The sequence below is a fragment of the Sinocyclocheilus rhinocerous genome, unplaced genomic scaffold (assembly GCF_001515625.1).
Source record: "Sinocyclocheilus rhinocerous isolate Xijiao unplaced genomic scaffold, SAMN03320098_v1.1 scaffold819, whole genome shotgun sequence".
Classification (NCBI taxonomy): Eukaryota; Metazoa; Chordata; class Actinopteri; order Cypriniformes; family Cyprinidae; genus Sinocyclocheilus; species Sinocyclocheilus rhinocerous.
The window spans coordinates 766,357-785,834 of NW_015665814.1; the positions used below are offsets into that span (position 1 = coordinate 766,357).

General features: G+C 39.0%; 1 protein-coding gene across 1 annotated transcript in view; it reads right to left on the minus strand.

The window, feature by feature from the left end:
• LOC107731508 (potassium channel subfamily K member 2-like) overlaps positions 1-16,828 on the minus strand; it is a 61,881-nt gene extending 45,053 nt beyond the window's left edge. Inside the window, exon 1 of the mRNA XM_016542610.1 lies at positions 16,670-16,828. Coding sequence (XP_016398096.1) covers position 16,670 — 1 coding nt within the window. The 5' untranslated portion in view covers positions 16,671-16,828. The remainder of the gene's footprint in view (positions 1-16,669) is intronic.
• Between the last annotated feature and the right edge of the window lie 2,650 nt (positions 16,829-19,478).

Sequence of the window (19,478 nt, forward strand, 5' to 3'; positions counted from 1 at the left end):
TATTTCCTTTCATGGTAAAGGAGGAAATTTGAGTTCTGATCCTTTGATTGCGCTTCGTTTAAAAGAATTGGATCTTGAGCTTAAGAAGCAGGAGCATGAAACTCAGCTGTTAAAGTTGAAAGCTCTGGAAATTGAGGCGGACCGAGATATTAAGTTTCGAAAGTTGGATCTCGAAGCTCAGACTCCTCATAGTAGGCCGGTTCCATCGCCTAGGTCTCATCCTCCCTCTTCCAGTGTTTCTGCACCGAGAGAGACAGATTTTGATGTGAGTAGGTACGTAAAATTGGTCCCTCCCTTTCGTGAAGTGGATGCGTACTTTATTGCATTCGAGCGTATTGCCACAAAATTGAACTGGCCAAGGGATTTGTGGTCTCTTTTGGTACAGAGCAATATTGCTGGCAAAGCTCAAGAGGCATGTGCGGCGTTGCCAGTTGAGAGTTCGTTAGATTATGACGCTGTTAAATCCGCGGTGCTCCGTGCATATGAATCGGTTCCTGAAGCATACAGGCAAAAGTTTAGGCTGTGTTCAAAGCTGCCTAGCCAAACTTTCACGGAGTTTGCAAGAGTAAAGCGGGTACTGTTTGAGAAGTGGTGCTTAGCAAGCAGAGTCACGGCTTTTGAAGGACTTCAGGAACTTTTGTTGCTGGAGGATTTCAAGAGTTGTGTTCCTGAAGGCGTCGTAGTTCATTTAAATGAACAAAAAGTGAGTAAGCTTGCTGAGGCGGCAGTTTTGGCAGATGAGTATGTGCTTACACACAGAACGGTCTTTCCTTCTGTGCGTTCCATTAAAACTTCCTCCTCGGAGAAAGCCGCTAAGAATTTGTTAGTGGCTAACTCTGTTAAACCTATTTCGCAAGACTCAAAGAAAAACGAAGATAAGCGGGTATGTTTTACTGTCTTGACCCAGGGCATCTCATTTCAAATTGCAAAGCCTGGAAACGGAAAACTTCTGCTGTTAAGTCTAAGACCGTAGCGTTCGTCAATGCCGTTCCTGAGAGTGCCTTAAGTTTACAATCTGGCCCGATTACTTTTAGTCCATTTGTAATGAAGAGCTCGGTAGCTCTCTCTAAAGATTCTGATTTTGAGCCAATTCTGATGCTTAGAGATACGGGAGCAGCGCAGTCCTTAATTTTGGACAGCGTACTTCCGTTCTCTGCTGACTCATACACTGGTTCTAATGTACTAGTCCGTGGGATTGAATTGGGCTGCATCTCAGTTCCACTGCATAGCATTCATTTAAAGTCTGATCTTGTTTCTGGTTTCGTGAACATGGGTAAGCATGATTTTAGGAAATGATTTAGCAGGTGGCAAAGTCTTTCCTTCTCCAATTGTGTCTGAAGAGCCTTTTTTTTCCCCCTCCGTTAACCCTTTGGCTCCTCCTACTCAATCTGTCTGGCAGGTAGCTGCAGCTGCTTACCAGTTAAGAGTGAGCCAGCATAAAAGCACAGCAGCAACTACCAAAGTTTGAGAAAATGTTCCCCTAAGAGCTTTCTCCAGAGTGCTGTCTTTGTCCTGCCCAGCCTGTTGCTTACAAACTTGTTTAATATTGTTTGGTTTATTTTGAAGTTGTAGGGAGGTGGGTGATTAATTAATTATTAATCATTTTGTGGAACATATTAGTTTGGTTCTTTGTTTGATAACCTTACTTTTGTTGTCATAGTTATCATAAGTTTTTTGTTAGCTTCGAACTTGTGCGGTTAGATTATGACGCTGTTAAATCCGCGGTGCTCCGTGCATATGAATCGGTTCCTGAAGCATACAGGCAAAAGTTTAGGCTGTTCAAAGCTGCCTAGCCAAACTTTCACGGAGTTTGCAAGAGTAAAGCGGGTACTGTTTGAGAAGTGGTGCTTAGCAAGCAGAGTCACGGCTTTTGAAGGACTTCAGGAACTTTTGTTGATGGAGGATTTCAAGGATTCTAACGTTGGTGGGGAAGCTGCATCGGAACAGTGTATTTCCTTTCATGGTAAAGGAGGAAATTTGAGTTCTGATCCTTTGATTAGGCGTCGTAGTTCATTTAAATTAACAAAAAGTGAGTAAGCTTGCTGTGGCGGCTGTTTTGGCAGACGAGTATGTGCTTGCACACAGAACGGTCTTTCCTTCTGTGCGTTCCGTTAAAACTTCCTCCTAAGAGGAGAAAGCCGCTAAGAATCTGTTAGTGGCTAACTCTGTTAAACCTATTTCGCAAGGCTCAAAGAAAAACGAAGATAAGCGGGTATGTTTTTACTGTCTTGACCCAGGGCATCTCATTTCAAATTGCAAAGCCTGGAAACCGAAAACTTCTGCTGTTAAGTCTAAGAGCGTAGCGTTCGTCAATGCCGTTCCTGAGAGTGCCTTAAGTTTACAATCTGGCCCGAGTACTTTTAGTCCATTTGTAATGAAGAGCTCTGTAGCTCTCTCAAGATTCTGATTTTAAGCCAATTCTGATGCTTAGAGATATGGGAGCAGCGCAGTCCTTAATTTTGGACGGCGTACTTCCGTTCTCTGACTCGTACACTGGTTCTAATGTACTAGTCCGTGGGATTGAATTGGGCTGCATCTCAGTTCCACTGCATAGCATTCATTTAAAGTCTGATCTTGTTTCTGGTTTCGTGAACATGGGTAAGCATGATTTTAGGAAATGATTTAGCAGGTGGCAAAGTCTTTCCTTCTCCAATTGTGTCTGAAGAGCCTGATTGGTCTGCTCAAAATGGTCTTATGCAGTTTTCTGCTACGTTCCCAGCATGCGCCATAACTCGTGCTCAATCTCAGAAATTTGAAAATGTGATCGATCTCTCTCTGATTAATTTCTGTCTTCCCCACAGATGGTAGAGAGTGAACTTTACATCAGTCCTGTATCGTCAGAATCAAATGGCATGAGTAGTGAAGGTAAACTCCCTTTAAAAGTGAATAGAACACAGTTAGCTGCTGCACAACGTTCTGATCCGTCACTTGCTACATGTATTGGTGGTACTGTAGACAAGGCCCTAGTCCCTCAGATGACGGTGGGTTATTTTTGGGATGATGACGTTTTCATGCGTTGGTGGAGACCACGTGCCACAGAGGCAGAATTTTTAACTGTTCCAAGTTGTTACCTGAAGCTTACCATAATCAGATTTTGGAATTGGCCCATGAACGTGTGTTCAGGACACTTGGGTGTCACAAAGACATATCATCGAATTACCAGACACTTCTTTTGGCCGGGCATGAAAACTGCTGTGTCTAGGTTTGTACGCTCATGTCATGTCTGTCAGTTAGGTGGAAAGCCCAATCAAACAATTCCACTCGCCCCACTACAGCCCATTCCAGTTTTTGGAGAACCATTTGAGAGGCTCATTATTGACCGTGTAGGCCCATTTCCTAAAGCTAAAACTGGTCACCAATATCTTTTAACGATCATGTGTGCTAGTACTCGTTACCCTGAAGCTGTTCCTCTGTGAGATATCCAAGTTAAAACGGTAGCTCGTGAGCGTAAGTTCTGTTCAGTTTTTGGCTTACCGAGAGTCATTCAAAGTGACCAGGGGTCCAATTTCACCTCTAAACTGTTTAAGGAGGTAACGAAAGAGTTGAGCGTAGAGCACCAGTTGTCCACCGCATACCATCCAGAGTCACAGGGAGCTCTGGAGCGGTTCCACCAAACCCTGAAGTCTCTGTTGCGTACGTACTGCACTGAGACTGGTAAAGACTGGGTGGAGGGTTTGCCGTTTCTGATGTTTGCTGTGAGAGGAACCGTTCAGGAATCCCTGGGATTTAGCCCCGCTGAGCTGGTTTTTGGCCATTCGGTTCGCGGCCCATTAAAACTCTTAAGTGAGCAGTTCCTAGCTAAGGAGTTCCCTCGTAAGTCTGTGCTAGACTCTGTGAGTACTGTACGAGAGCATCTACACAAAGCGTGGGAGTTAGCTAGAGTTCATCTTGCTGAAGCTCAATCCAAAATGAAACTTCGCTATGATAAGTGTAGTCTTCAGCGTAACTTCCATCCTGGTAATAAGGTCTTAGTACTACTTCCTGTGCCTGGTTCTCTTATTCAGGCTAGGTTTTCTGGACCTTATGAGATTGAGAAAAAGCTGAATGACACTAATTATGCAGTTTCTACTCCCGATCTAGAGCACCAGTTGTCCACTGCATATCATCCAGAATCACAGGGAGCTCTGGAGCGGTTCCACCAAACCCTGAAGTCTCTGTTGCGTACGTACTGCACTGAGACTGGTAAAGACTGGGTGGAGGATTTGCCGTTTCTGATGTTTGCTGTGAGAGGAACCGTTCAGGAATCCCTGGGATTTAACCCCACTGAGCTGGTTTTTGGCCATTCGGTTCGCGGCCCATTAAAACTCTTAAGTGAGCAGTTCCTAGCTAAGGAGTTCCCTCGTAAGTCTGTGCTAGACTGTGAGTACTGTACGAGAGCATCTACACAAAGCATGGGAGTTAGCTAGAATTCATCTTGCTGAAGCTCAATCCAAAATGAAACTTCGCTGTGATAAGTGTAGACTTCAGCGTAACTTCCATCCTGGTGGTAAGGTCTTAGTATTACTTCCTGTGCCTGGTTCTCCTATTCAGGCTAGGTTTTCTGGACCTTATGAGATTGAGAAAAAGCTGAACAACACTAATAATGCAGTTTCTACTCCCGATCGTAAGCGAAAGTCTAGTGTGTGCCACATTAATATGCTTAAGGCTTACATTAGTAGAGACGGCGTTAAGCCTCAGCCTGATCCTGTTGACCCTCTTTCTGTTGCTTCTAACACTGCTGTTAACTTGTCTTCTGTGTACTCTCCTGAGTTAGATGGCCTTTGGAGTAAAGATGCAATTGCTTCATATGGTACAATGTCTAACTCTGCCATCTTGTCTAACTTGAAGTCCCATCTTTCTTATCTGCCTGCAGCCCAGTGTGATCGGGTGGTCCAATTAATTGAAAACTATCGTATGCTGTTTAATGATGTCCATCACAAACTACCGTGGTCACTCATGACATTGATGTTGGTGAATGCAAGCCTATCAAACAGCATCCATACCGTGCAAATCCCAACAAGTGTCAGGTTATGAAAACTGAGGTAGAATACTTGTTGACTCATGGCTTTGCAGTGCCAAGTCAAAGTCCGTGGAGCTCGCCATGCTTGCTTGTACCCAAACCTGATGGTTTGTGGCGATTCTGTACTGATTTCCGTAAGGTGAATGCTGTAACTAAGCCTGATTCCTTCCCTCTTCCTCGAATTGAGGACTGTGTTGACCGGGTGGGATCGGCTAGTTTTGTTACTAAGCTAGATTTATTAAAAGGGTACTGGCAAGTTCCTTTGACACCCCGTGCCTCGGAAATCTCAGCATTTGTGACCCCTGACTGTTTCCTACAGTACACGTCTATGGCTTTTGGCATGCGAAATGCACCAGCAACATTCCAGCGATTGATGCTGAAGGTACTGTCCGGTGTGTCTAACTGTGAAGTCCATCTAGATGACGTGGTTATTTACTCTGCAACCTGGGAAGAACATGTACAAACTCTTGAGTTAGTGTTTAAGCGATTGCTGGAAGCCCATCTTACCTTAAACTTAGCCAAGTGTGAATTTGCTAAGGCGAGAGTAACCTACCTTGGCAAATTAGTTGGCCAGGGCCAAGTGAGGCCTGTGCAAGCTAAGGTAGAGGCTATTGTAGAGTTTCCAAGGCCAAGTAACGAGAGCGTTACGCCGTTTCCTGGGGATGTCTGGATACTATCGTGGGTTTTGTTAGAATTTTGCAACTGTTGTCACACCCTTGACTGATCTTCTTAAAACAGAAACAAAGTTTGTGTGGAATGCTGAAGGTGAAGCTGCATTTAATTCTGCTAAAAATCTGTTATGTCATGCTCCTGTGTTGTCTGCTCCTAATTGACATGCCTTTTAAGCTACAGGTGGATGTTAGCGGGGTTGGCGCTGGGGCAGTGCTGTTGCAAGAGGACAAGGCGGGAATTGAACACCCAGTATGCTACTTTTCGAAGAAATTATCCAGCTGCCAAAGAAACCACAGTACCAACGAAAAGGAAGCTCTGGCCTTGTTGTTGGCACTAAAGAATTGAGGTCTACTTCTGTAACGGTAATATGGCCCCTATTATTGTATACACTGACCACAACCCTCTAGTCTTTCTGTCTCGTATGGCAAACTCAAACCAGAGATTAATGAGATGGTCTCTGATTCTGCAAGAGTTTGTTCTTGATATAAGGTGTATATAAAAGGAGTGGACAATGTAGCATCTGTAGCAGGGTCCGTTTACGTCTGAGTCTCATATTGATGACTAACCCGCTCATGTAAAGTGTGTGGTAGGTTTTTTTTTTTAAGTTCATAGTTTGTAACTACGGGTTGGGGTGTTACGTCTGGAGACGTAGTGTTTATTGTTATGACTTATCAGAAAAGCTGTGTTTTCTTTAATGTGTCTTTTTTCCCCTTCGTTAACCCTTTGGCTCCTCCTACTCAATCTGTCTGGCAGGTAGCTGATTGCGAACACCCAGTATGCTACTTTTCGAAGAAATTATCCAGCTGCCAAAGAAACCACAGTACCAACGAAAAGGAAGCTCTGGCCTTGTTGTTGGCACTAAAGAATTGAGGTCTACTTGTGTAACGGTAATATGGCCCCTATTATTGTATACACTGACCACAACCCTCTAGTCTTTCTGTCTCGTATGGCAAACTCAAACCAGAGATTAATGAGATGGTCTCTGATTCTGCAAGAGTTTGTTCTTGATATAAGGTGTATATAAAAGGAGTGGACAATGTAGCATCTGTAGCAGGGTCCGTTTACGTCTGAGTCTCATATTGATGACTAACCCGCTCATGTAAAGTGTGTGTGTGGTAGGTTTTTTTTTTTTTTTTTTTCTTCATAGTTTGTAACTACGGGTGGGGGTGGCTGTTAAGTTGCTTTGACACAATCTGTATGGTTAAAAGCGCTATATAAAAATAAAGGTGACTTGACAAGTCAAGTAACGAGTGTATAGTGTTGCGTCTGGAGACGTAGTCTTTATTGTTATGATTTAGCAGAAAAGCTGTTTTCTTCAATGTGTCTTTTTCCCCTCCGTTAACCCTTTGGCTCCTCCTACTCAATCTGTCTGGCAGGTAGCTGATTGCCCCCAGCTGCAGCTGCTTACCAGTTAAGAGTGAGCCAGCATAAAAGCACAGCAGCAACTACCAAAGTTTGAGAAAACATTCCCCCACGAGCTTTTTCCAGAGCGCTGTCTTTGTCCTGCCCAGCCTGTTGCTGTTGTTTACAAATTTGTTTAATGTTGTTTGGTTTATTTTGAAGTTGTAGGGAGGTGGGTGCCATTTTTGTTGAATCCTGTTTTCTCCTGTTTTGGGGCCAGGAAGCGAGTTAGGATACAAACCTGTTGTTATTTTTCTTTTCTTTGTTAGATTAGTTAGAGGCTTAAATGATCTAGTTTGTTATTTTGGCCTTGCCCTCTCCTGAAATTATTGCTTCCCTTTTATTTATTTCTTTTTAATTATTTTTTTCTTTTTAATATACCTTTTGTATTTGTTCCATGAGCTGTCAAATAAAAACCTTTTATGGTAATTTGTGGCTTGTGGTGCTGTGACAGGACTCAGACTAGCACTCTTTAAATTATTTGTTGTTTTGTTGCATCCGCTTATACCCCTAGATTCATGCGGGACGTAACGTCTTCAGTCGATTCGTTCAAATGGATGATTCATTCAGTAATGACGTAAACGGACCCATTCTCTTCATGAATGGGTCTTTGAATCATTGGTTCACACGATTCGTTCAAAACGCGGATTCATTCAGAAACTAAACACCACTGTGTTGTTTGGAGATGCTCAACAATTCTGCTGTGGCTTTAAAGGTAATATATTCTTTGAAGAATTGAGCAAAAACACATAATATTGTGTTTAAAATATAACACAATATCAACTTCTTACTTTATGAAATGTATGAAATCGCATTTGAACTCGTGATATTCGGGTCAAAAACAGCACTCGTGTAATAGCCTACTGCTCTCCCTGCTCGTGTGATATCGATATTGTATGATATAAATACGAGACAAAAACACAAAGGGGCATTTTTTGCACCAATATCTTGAATTTTAGGGCATAACTGCATTTATGCAGTTGTTGCCCTGCATCATATTCGTCAACAGCCAGTGCGTTAACTGCGTTAAAATATTTTAATGGCGTTATTTTTTTTTTGTAACTAATTAAGTTAACGCGTTAAACTGACAGCCCTAATATATACTTAAAATAATTGTGTAAGTAGTAAAACAATATAAATGCAAAAAAGTGTTTTAAGTTTAGAAACGTTTTGAGTCCCCGCTCCCTTGCCTCACAGTGGTTTGGTCCACTGCCTGCTTTCCCCCTTTACCTCACCGATAGACACACGAGTCCGGTGGAAGAAAACAAAGTTCTTCAGTAGTTGTGTGTAAGTAGGCTGTCGAGGCTATTTTATTCACTTTAAACATCAGATGAAGTGATTGTTTCTCTTTAATACAGATGATGCTGGATAATAGATAAATTAGTCATGACAAAAAATTATGATATCCAAAGTATTTTTCTATGAGTGATTTACAACGTTACCTAGCTTAGCTTTTAATACCGTAGCTTGTTGGACAGTAAGTCACCCACTACAAAATAACACTGCGATAAGCCATAGTGTGAACTTATATTAGGCTAATATTGTAGACCTACCAATGTGTTGGGTACACAGTAAATTCCCGAGTGTTAAATTAACACTGGTCGGAGCATATATGGTCCCACTCTAAAAGAGTGTTAAAGTAACACTGAAGCAGTGTTAAAGTTAATGAGATAATTAAGTGATTAATTAAGTGCTGATTGATCATTAGTGATGAACAGCTGCTGTTAACAAGCAGAATCACTGAAGAAAAGAGAAACAAGAATTACAACTGACTTCAGCCACAACCTTAGATGAAATCAACTGAAATAAAAGAAGACATTAAATCCCTCAAGATCTCAGCAGATTCATGCATTACTAACCAGTTTGAATTTTTGTTTGTCGTGCGTCTAAAAATTTCTTATTAAGAATTAACAGAGATTTAGATGTTATTGTTTATTGAAAATAATACAATTTGAAGTCACCGTTGTGGAGATACGCATATGCTTTAGTTGGTCTCTTTACCCTTGACTTTTTAACATCAGTTTTTCTCTGGTCACTGTAACTGTGTTTATGAGACACATTGGTTATGGTAAGAAAAATCAAGAGAAAATGTGTTTAGATTATATTGGCTGTTTTTTTGATGATGACATTGTTGTAGCCAGGTTCACTGATGATATCAGTGGTAATGTGTAATTATTATGTAGCTGCATTGTTTAGTATTTGCTTTTATTTTTACTATTTGGATTTATTTTTGTTATTTTTTGTTGTGACTTTTTACTGCCTCGTTTTGTCACGTTCAAAAATCACGTAAAAATTATCAGAATATTTTGTCACCATTGCTGAGATTCTCCTTGCCATCACACGTTTAATACACACAATTGTGCCAGCCAAAGAGAGACTTAAATTTAAAAGGTCAAGAGGCAACTAAAGCAACCACTATTCACAAAAACGGTAAGTTGAAGAAAGAAAAAAACATATAAACATTAATTCTCAATAAAGAACTTCTGTTTTAGATACTCCAGAAATAAAGTCAAACTGGTTAGTAATGTGTGAAGCTGGTGATGCTGTTTGTGGAGATGATTAATCATCTTCTGCTGAGATCTTGAGAGATGTAATGTCTTTTATTTAAGTTGATTTCATCTAAGACTGTGGCTGAAGTCAGTTGTAGTTCTTGTGTTTCTCTTTTCTTCAGTGATTCTGCTTGTTATCATCAGGTGTTCATCACTAATGCTCAATCAGCACTTAATTAATCACATAATTATCTCATTAACTTTAACACTGCTTCAGTGTTACTTTAACACTCTTTTAGAGTGGGACCATATATGCTCCGAGCAGTGTTAATTTAACACTCGGGAATTTACTGTGTAGCAGTGGGCTTGCTGCGATTAAATATACCTAAATAAGAGACATTCTCAGTCCCAGACAAAACCTAAAATACTATGTGGAGGATGCAAAATAATTTAATAATTATAATATGACCACGTGGTGAACCTATGAACTGAACTAATATTTAAACGGTCTCCATGCTGTGTACACATCTATCCTTACAAGTACAATTTTGGCTGTATTATTTGTGTCCCCTTCAAAAATTGCTCTTGAGAAATTTTATGTTTATTGTCCCCCCCTACTGTTAGATGAAATTTACGCCCTTACTCCAAACATACAACGTATCACGCCAACGAAAGAATGCATGGCTTGTGCAAACTCGAAACCACACACTCGCACAAAGACAAGAAGATAGGAGTCACCAAACTAAAAATAAACCGGACTGAAAGTGACAGAACCTTGACATTTACATATTAACAACTTTAGGTCAGTCAAATTAATTATATGAGAGTCAGTAAAATGATGAAATTTTGCATGTTACCATTCAACTGAATTTTGTTCCAATTATTGCTTAAAAATGATCAGTGTACATTTCCAACTCTAGAGTTCTCAATTTAACAAGGGACACAAAATAGTGACAAAAAGTTAAATCTAATAAAAATGTCTAAAGGATGAGTTTGTTGGTATCTTTTTTTATGTTACATGCATGGCTGCATAGTGTCTCTCTCTTCTTTCCCAAACACTGCATTGCGGTGTCTGAAGGGTGTTGTACTAGTACTACTAGTGTTCTCCAAAGCTTTGTAATTTGAGAATCTAGCTGCAAGCAGTGATTTCCGGAGTTCAAGTGCTTCAATGCATTTAAGTACATATGAAAAAAGACATTAAGTATTATTTAGCAAGCCTGTAACCACCTAAATCAATGATTAAAAAGAGTATTTTCAATTCCAAGTAATTTGCCATAGAAATATATATTTTTAACATTTATGGCTGTTATAGCGCCACCTATAGTATGATATCCATAAAAGTTGGCATGCTTCTTTAGAATCATACACTGCATGTGCTCACCTAATTTTAAACCACCGTTTTATAAAGTTCAGAGTTTTTGTTCAGGATTATAGGCGTTTGGGTATATTTGGCCACGACCATTTTCTAAATGACACTGTTATAGCTACCCAAATTGTAAAGTTCAACATTTTTGATAATTATTGACCTAGAGAGTCCAGAGAATTGTACCGAAGTGGTTTTTGAGGTTAAACAAAAAACCTAGGACTAGTTTGCAAAAGTAGTATTTTTTTTTTTTTAAATAATCTTGAATAATTCAAACAATTTGATTGACAGCAGTGGTTCTTGAGGCAAAGTTGTTTAGAATTAACAGATATTTATCATATGATAAAACAAATTGCACAATATACAATTGTTTACACACTTAAAAAATGTCATATTGCACCCAGTGGCCGATTTCTTTCTTTCAAGTTTCTCACAGACTTTTAGGGCCGTGGGTCAAAAAGGCCGACTCAGTTTCGTTCCGATCGGCCTCCGTTAATAGGTGCTCAAATTTCATCTTGTCCATCTTGTCCATGTTTTTTTTAAGGTACAGAAATAGACAGCCATGGCCCTTAATTTTGGACAGACACTGCATGAGAATTTTCAAGTTAATCAGACTAGCGGATGCGTAGCTATAGCCATTTTTACATTTTTGTCCTATTATAGTGCCACACACTGGCCAAACTCCACGTTTTTTTTGTCACGTGACCTCAGATTGAGGTCTTACATATGTGTATCGAGTTTGGTGTAAACATCTCATTCCGTTCAAGAGTTATAGCCATTTTAGAAAAAGTGGCCCAATTTCTTTTGAACGTTTTGGTGTCTCTTTGCGACGGTGAGTTGAAAACTCAACTTTGTTTGATAATTATTGATATTCACTATCCAGATAATTTTTCTGCACTGGTTTGGCTCCAATCGGGCAAAAAAAAAAACAGGACTACTTCGCAAAAGTAGGTTTTTCAAAAAAATTCAAAATAGCCAACAATGTTGCCAGGGTGGCGATCAAATCTGTTGTGCGTTTTGTTCGTCTTGAGTCAAGGATTCTGCAAAGAGTGGTTTAGGAGTTATCGATCAGGGCAAGCCTTGGTGACGTTGTAGACGGGGTAGGAACTACCATCCCTCATAGTTTCAGGTCTCTACACCTTATGGTTTGGTCTGCCTGATCAATTTTAGGTCAGAATAGTGATCTTTGAAAATCTTAAAAATTGCAATAGGGTTTCAGCACTATGCACTTTAACCCATAATAATAATAAATTCACATTTCTCCATTTGAGCACCATTAATTTTAATTTTTTTTTAAAACTTTATGTCCCATTAGCTATGGAAAATAAAAATATTAATTTTTCTGTCTCTGAAAGTATGATTTTTCTCAATTTTCTTGCAGACACTCATTTAGTCTGGCAATTATAATTACCAACACCTCTGTCATTACAGTGCTTTACAGTCAGCAGCATGTGTTTCTTTTCCCCCCAGCATCACGCCAGTGTTACTGTGTGTGAGTTATGTGGGGGTTGAATTTACTAGTACAGCCATTCTTAAAGATAAAGATACTGTATGTTAAGATACATTTCTGCTGTTCTAGAAAAGCCCTGAAACCTGTCAGAGACAAGTCCTCCTTCATTAATGTGGCTAGCAAAACTTGTAAGTTATATGTGGGCCTAGTTCAATCCATTTCATAAGTCAGTCCAAAGAACTCCTGTGCTTCAGGTTGAGGATGCTTGTACAGGAGATGTGCTTTAAAGTAGTGGCTTTCAATCATGCTCTGCACATTTGTCTCCCTTCTGATTCAAATTCAGATAATCAGCTCATTAGTAGAGAACTCCAAATTGAACTTAGTGTGTCTGATAAGAGAGATCTACAAAATGTGCAGAGCAGTGGGTCCCCAGGACCATGACTGAAAACCACAGCTTTAATCAATAGAGTGCTGGTGAGTTGTGACGCAGACCTGGTGAAAAGATCATCAGCTAGGTTCTGATTTGTAAGTGGAGAAGTCATTTGGTGTATGCGACGGACACACAAAACAAAGAAATGTTTGAAGGCTTCTTTGTGTGGGCAGGCTCTCACCATTGAGACTCAAGTCCTTGAGGGTGAGAAAGCTTGCATCCCATGCTGTTTGAGGCAATTTTATGCAGTTTAAGACTTGACTGTAAAAGTGATGCTTTTAAGAGTGTACAGGTCGAAGAATCAGAATCTGTGGGAAAGATGTAAGATTGTATCGTCCATGTAAAAAGTGCCTCTTTTGCTCACTTTTCTCTGCAGCTTGTTAAAGACCATAAATAGACTTGTTAAAAATTTACTTATCGCGTTCCACTGAAGAAAGAAATTACCACTCACCAAGCATCAAATATGAGTCACAATCGCCATTGGTAAGTATATAAAATGGTGATATTGCCAGTTGACAATATCAAATAATACAAATACAGTTTCATGACCGCTAAAAAAATATTTATGGCCAGTAAATTTTCACAAGTCATCAACCATTGGCTTGTGTAGCTAAAGGTTAGTTTGGACTCTGCATATGAGATCAACTTAAAGGTGAGTAAATAATGACAGAATTTCCATTTTTGTGTAAACTATCCCTTTACTTTATACGTATTATTCTGTAGACAGTTTATCTCATACACTTATGCTTGTGAAAGCATAACATCTTTTGGGGCCTGTGAAGCAAAGGCTCAGTGTTAGGGATAGGTTTGTGAGTTAAATCTAAAGTTCTGGCATGAAACTCTAGGTGGTGCTGTCCGATAGGTCTAAATCTGACAATTCAATGACATTATCACATGGTGCAGCTGATTGGTTCTTTTGTATCAGCAGCCAATGAGCTCGCTGCTCAACATTCAAATACTTGTCTAGTGCTTGCAGCAGTGCTTGCAGTGTGCCGCAGCAGCAGCAGCGGAGCAAATCTATTCCGCCAAGACCAGACACATTAATATTGTCATCTACATTACCAATGCTAATCCCTTCGAGAGTTGTCATGACAGAAATGTTATTACTGGTAGGTCATCCTGAGCAGGTAGGTAGGTAGTTTCAAATCTCTTCAACCCCCAAAAATTTTATTTTAAAATTTTAACTATTCGTATTATCTAGTGATTTCAATGCAATATATATCAATCTTCTCTAGTAGACTGAGAAGAAGAGAAACTATAGACCTTAGTCAGAGCGCAATATTTTATTTTTGACAGGACTGAAATGAAGCTGTAATGAAGTACAGTGGATTGTACTGTTATTTAACAACATGTCAGGTATTCAGCTGATAAATCGTCTTTAAAAGACTTTCTTTCAGTCGACAGAAACTTGGTAAAACTATTTTAAAAGTTGTGAGATTTGAAAATACTTGTGATCTAGGACATTTATACAGCGCATGTCATTGTAAAGTCTGTAAGTCTGTCTCTCACAGCCTTGTTGTCATCCGTGTAAAATTCAGTATGGTGTCTACCCTGATTAAAGGGGTGGTTGATTGCGATTTTACTTTTTTAATGTTAGTTAGTGTGTAATGTTGCTGTTTGAGCATTAACAATATCTGCAATGTTGTGGCGCTGAAAGTTCAATGCAAACGAAGATATCGCCTTTTAAAATTCTGGCAGTTTAATGCCTACAAAAACGTCTCGTAGGGACTACAATGAGTTACTTCCCGTGTTCGTGAATTCACAAACCCTGCACCGGGAACATGCAGCAAAGGGGGCGAGGCCATGCTGCGCTGCTTTAGAGAAGAGGAAGAAAACTAGGGGTGCATGTAAAAATCTATTCATATATGAATTGCGATTCTGTCTTCTAAAGATTCTAATGGATTGATTCACAAGTTTCAAAATCAATGTTCTAAAGCAGCGGTTCTCAATACTGTTCCTCGCATCGCCCTGCTCTGCATTTCTTTCTCTCTCTCTTATCTCTCATTCAGATCACCAGCTCAGCTCAAACAATGAACTGTTCCATTTATACACTTATTTTCACAAAGTTGATAAGCGATATTAACGACGCCGTTGTTTACAATACAACTGGAGCACATGCCACTAAGGTGAGGGGCGGGACGATTACACAGCAAAATCCCCCGAGTTAAATCAAATCTGCTCAGAGTACATATTGTCCCAATCTACAGAGTGTTAAAGTAACACTGAAGCCAAGATCAAGCCTAAAAAAAAAACAGTCAACCACCCCTTTAAAGAGTTCAACACTGATGGACAGCTAAGGCCATCAAGCAGCATGCACTGTGGGAAAGATGCACATGACATAGGCTGAGAACCATAAAGAACCACTAGTTAAGCAGAAACACTGAAAATAACTAAAGTGCGCACAATTTCATACATGCAGTCATTTAGTAAATTAGGGCTAAAATACACAAAATACATGCACAAATTATTAAATCACTGATTGTTGATTCAAAAGATGCAGGATATAAGGGTGCTGCAGCATATGCCATGCAAAAAAAAACAAGTGCATTTTCATTTTTGAGTAAGGCATTTAAATATAACAATAGCATCTTAAATGTACCATTTTAAACCACCTTTAATAAATTTCAGGCAGTGGGCTATAAACCTATATTTTACTAAACAGTTTTAACTAGTATGTTTTCATTCTTAAAATGAGATTCACATCATACAGTATTCTCCCTTGGCTAACACACACATTCATGGTGGATGTTGACGCACAAGGTCATGTGTGGCTCACTCAAACTCACAATCTGACCATGTAGTACAACAGAGTTGTAGATTGTAGTAATTGTAAAAGGGATACTCCGGGTTCAGTACAAGTTAAGATTAATTGACAGCATGTGTGGCATACTGTTAAGATTACCAGAAAAAAAAGCAAAAATATGGGATACAGTGAAGCACTTACAATTATGGTGTGATTTGTAAATATTGAAAAATTCACTGTTTTAATAAAAAAGCCACAAGACTAAAATAATGTGGATTATAACATGATTAATCTAGTACTAACTTATTCCATTTTCCCAAATTCAATGCCTTGACAAAGATATGCCTTGAACCCTTTTACTGTAAAAATGATGATTAAAAACAACTTTATACCTTAAATAATACACAAGTTTTAAAATGAATGTAAGTGCTTTTACAGATCTATAAGCTTTACATTTTATTTGTAAATTCTCTTAAAGGAGGGATGAGGTAAAATTCTTGGTAATCAACATGAACAAATAATCAACAATTAACAAATGCTGTCGATTGTACAAGTTAAATGCCTAATTTGTATTGAAACCTGAACAATCCTTTAATGTTCTTAATAACTGCAATTCATAAGGTGTAAGACAGCTTATCATATATGATTGTAGAAATGATTTAAAATGAGCTGCACCATTTTTTTTAAAGTTGTCTATTAAAAGAGACATTTGATCAAAACATCTGATCAGTATTCAGTCATGTCCTATTCATATAAACAGTTCTTCAAATTAACATAAGAAATATTCAGGTGATATTCAATTTTATGATGCATGTATTACGCAGTTCGCTACACGCAACACATTGATAATTTATGAACCATTTCTGTAGGCTGCAGGTTTTCTCTCTCTCTCTCTCTCTTCACCAATCCGTGACCGCTCTGCCTTTTGATCAAGGGAAATTATTCACGGGTACGTCGATCCTTTAATATTCATCTAGGATGGCGTTTATTCCTGTCTTTACTTCAAAGACGACTATATCAAATCTAAACCTCATGCGCATCCTCTCTTCCTCTCTCTCTTACACACACACACACACACACAATGTATTTCAAGCCGGTTGTGTTTCTGTTTATGTAACTTACTTCTTCAGTCCTCTCCTCGTCAACGCTCGCGTTACCGTGTGGTTGCAGGGGTTCGGTTCAATTTCCCCAACTCCATTTCTTCTGATCAGTGATAGGGTTGTTTTTTCTGCTGTTAACCTGCCAGAACCTCTCGGAAAACGCACAGCTTGTTGAATGAGTGAAAGCGGAGGGAACTGAATCGCGCCTCCTCTAGATGACAGACTCCAATGACGCAAGACGCGCGAGAGTGGTCGGGATCTGAGTGGTAACTAAAGGTAGTAGGTTTGAAGCAGTTTGATTTCTGAACCATCACAATTGTGCTCCTGACTCTCAAACTCAGCCCTGCTAACACACGAAGTATCGGAGAAATCATTTACTCGAAAACGTGGTCATTTTAATGACTTTACTAATTGGAAATCTGACGCCGACGCACAGGACCATCATTTACAACCTCAGCGTCGTATGGTTTCTTGTTGTTCCAAGAAAACACAACGTCCCCAAGCCAGTTCTAATCACCAAATTTTTTACTAAATGTGTAATTAAAACGTGTGTAGTCCAGTCACAATATAACAAAGGAAGCCTACATTTTTATAAGATATAGCACTCCTTTTAGCCAAGTCAGAAGATTTGACATGTTACATATAAGCACGTTTGAAGCAGAGTAGTCTAGAACACCTCTATATGTTAAAAGGGCAGTTCACCCAAAAAATGAAAATTCGGTCTCACCCTCATGTCGTTCCAAACCCATAAGACTTTCATTCAGCTGTCCCTCCAAAATCCAAACAACCAAAACTTTAACACAACCATATTTAATCTGTCCTGATATGTTAAGTTTGTAAAGGAACAATGAACTTTTACTAATCTATTATTAGTAGATTGCTATTATACTATTAGAATCTACAGTACTATTAGGCCCTACTACTACTATTATTACTGAGTAATAATTTTTTCAAGCCAACTCCAGAAGGAGTTAAAGGGGTCATATGATGTTGCAAAAAAGAACATTATTTTGTGTAGCAGTTAAAGAGATAGTTCGCCCCAAAAATGAAAATTCTGTTATTATCTGACAGTTCGCAAAAATGTGGCTGAAGTAATTTTTTCAACTCAGTTTTTAGTATTCATTTAAAATGAGACAAATCTGCTATTATTTTAATCTCCAATCTGTTATTTATCAGTTTAGTTTTTTAATGCTTCGCTAACTAGCAGAAGACACTAACCAGATTTAAATTCCAGTTGCGCAGATGGGGAACGTTGTAACACTTCGGTACAATGTGCCCCGCCATTATTAAACTATGCTCTTCTGTGACATTAGAAATGTAATCGACACTATTTACTTTTATGAGTTTTAATGAGAAACCACAAGAAACAGGTAAATAAAGACTAACAATCAATGTTTAATGTTCAGAAATTAAGAAATGGAATGCATTTTGGCTTGTTTTTGTGACTCTCGTTTACTGTGAGAGCTGTGTGTGTGGAGGAAGGGGAGTGAATGTCTGTGTTTTTCTAAATGTCTGAATGTGTTTTTTCATCTATTTGCCCATATTGTTTTGAACTAGGCTATACTGTATAGCTGTGTCTTGCGATCAGGGCCGTCTCAAGCATGGTTGCAATGTTGTCAAACTCCAAAATTAGATTATTTTTAAATCTTAAAAAACGCCATTATTTTATTTGAAAATGTTAAAGAGCAGGTCATATGGTATTTTAAAGTGTCCTAATATTGTGTTGGAGTCCCCTACAACAGGTTTAAATGCATCTAAGGTCAGAAAACATTGTAATTTTCTCAGAATATACATATACATATATTCTTAATATTAGAGTCATTTGCTAATGATTTCTAAACGGTTCATTCCAAGCAAGTTCAGAGCAAACCCCTCCCTTCCATAAGCCTACTCTGCTCTGATTGGTCAGCTGGCCAAGCCTGCTGTGATTGGCACAGAGAGGAGTCCTTGAGCAAGGGCAATTTCAAGCTCAAACCGGTGCGCAACGTTTTGCTACGGTTTCCGGTTTGAACTACATGTTTCCAGGAAACGGTGTGCAGCAGGGTTTGAGATACGTTTTCTCTTGTTTGGTGGGTGTGTCAAAAATGTCAGCCCAATCAGCAGCAACATGTATATAAACCACGCGGTATAAAAGAAAAATAAATTCACAAGAGCAAGTATATTGTTTGCACATGTTTATTTACTTTAAAGGCAATACAACTGAAATAATAAGACCACAAGTATAGATCTGGAACTTCTTTAAGTCTGTCTAAATATCATTTTGTAATTGCAATGTCTTCTGGTCCTTAGGAAGGTGTGCTAGACACTGATTAATGTAACATAAAAATACTATACATATTTATATATTTTGCTATTGCATTGTGGAGTGACACTTTCATAGACTTTTCTATACTGCTCTGATTATATAATGGTAAATATTACAATAACATAGCACAACAAGAGTGATCAGCAATATTGATAAGCCTAATACTCACAATAAAAATAATAAGGTCATATAGCTCATAACACAGTCTCGGAGGTAAGAAGTGGATTATCCTTCACCTGAAATGTTTGTCTTTTCATCCTGAAATGCGAGGCAAATGTTGGATCACAATAATTAGGAACCACAGTTTCCACAAATCCCTTCACTCGATTGGGATGTTCTCTTTTATTCTGGAGGGCAAGGGCAGTAACTGTAACATCGAGCGTATTTTGCAGTAGGGGAGCGCGGGGCACAAACTCAAAGTAAAGCAGGGTAAGTTGTAACACACATGGTTTAAAGGGGTCATATGATGCTTTTTTAAAGATCATTATTTTGTGTATTTGGTGTAACAGAATATGTTGACATGCTT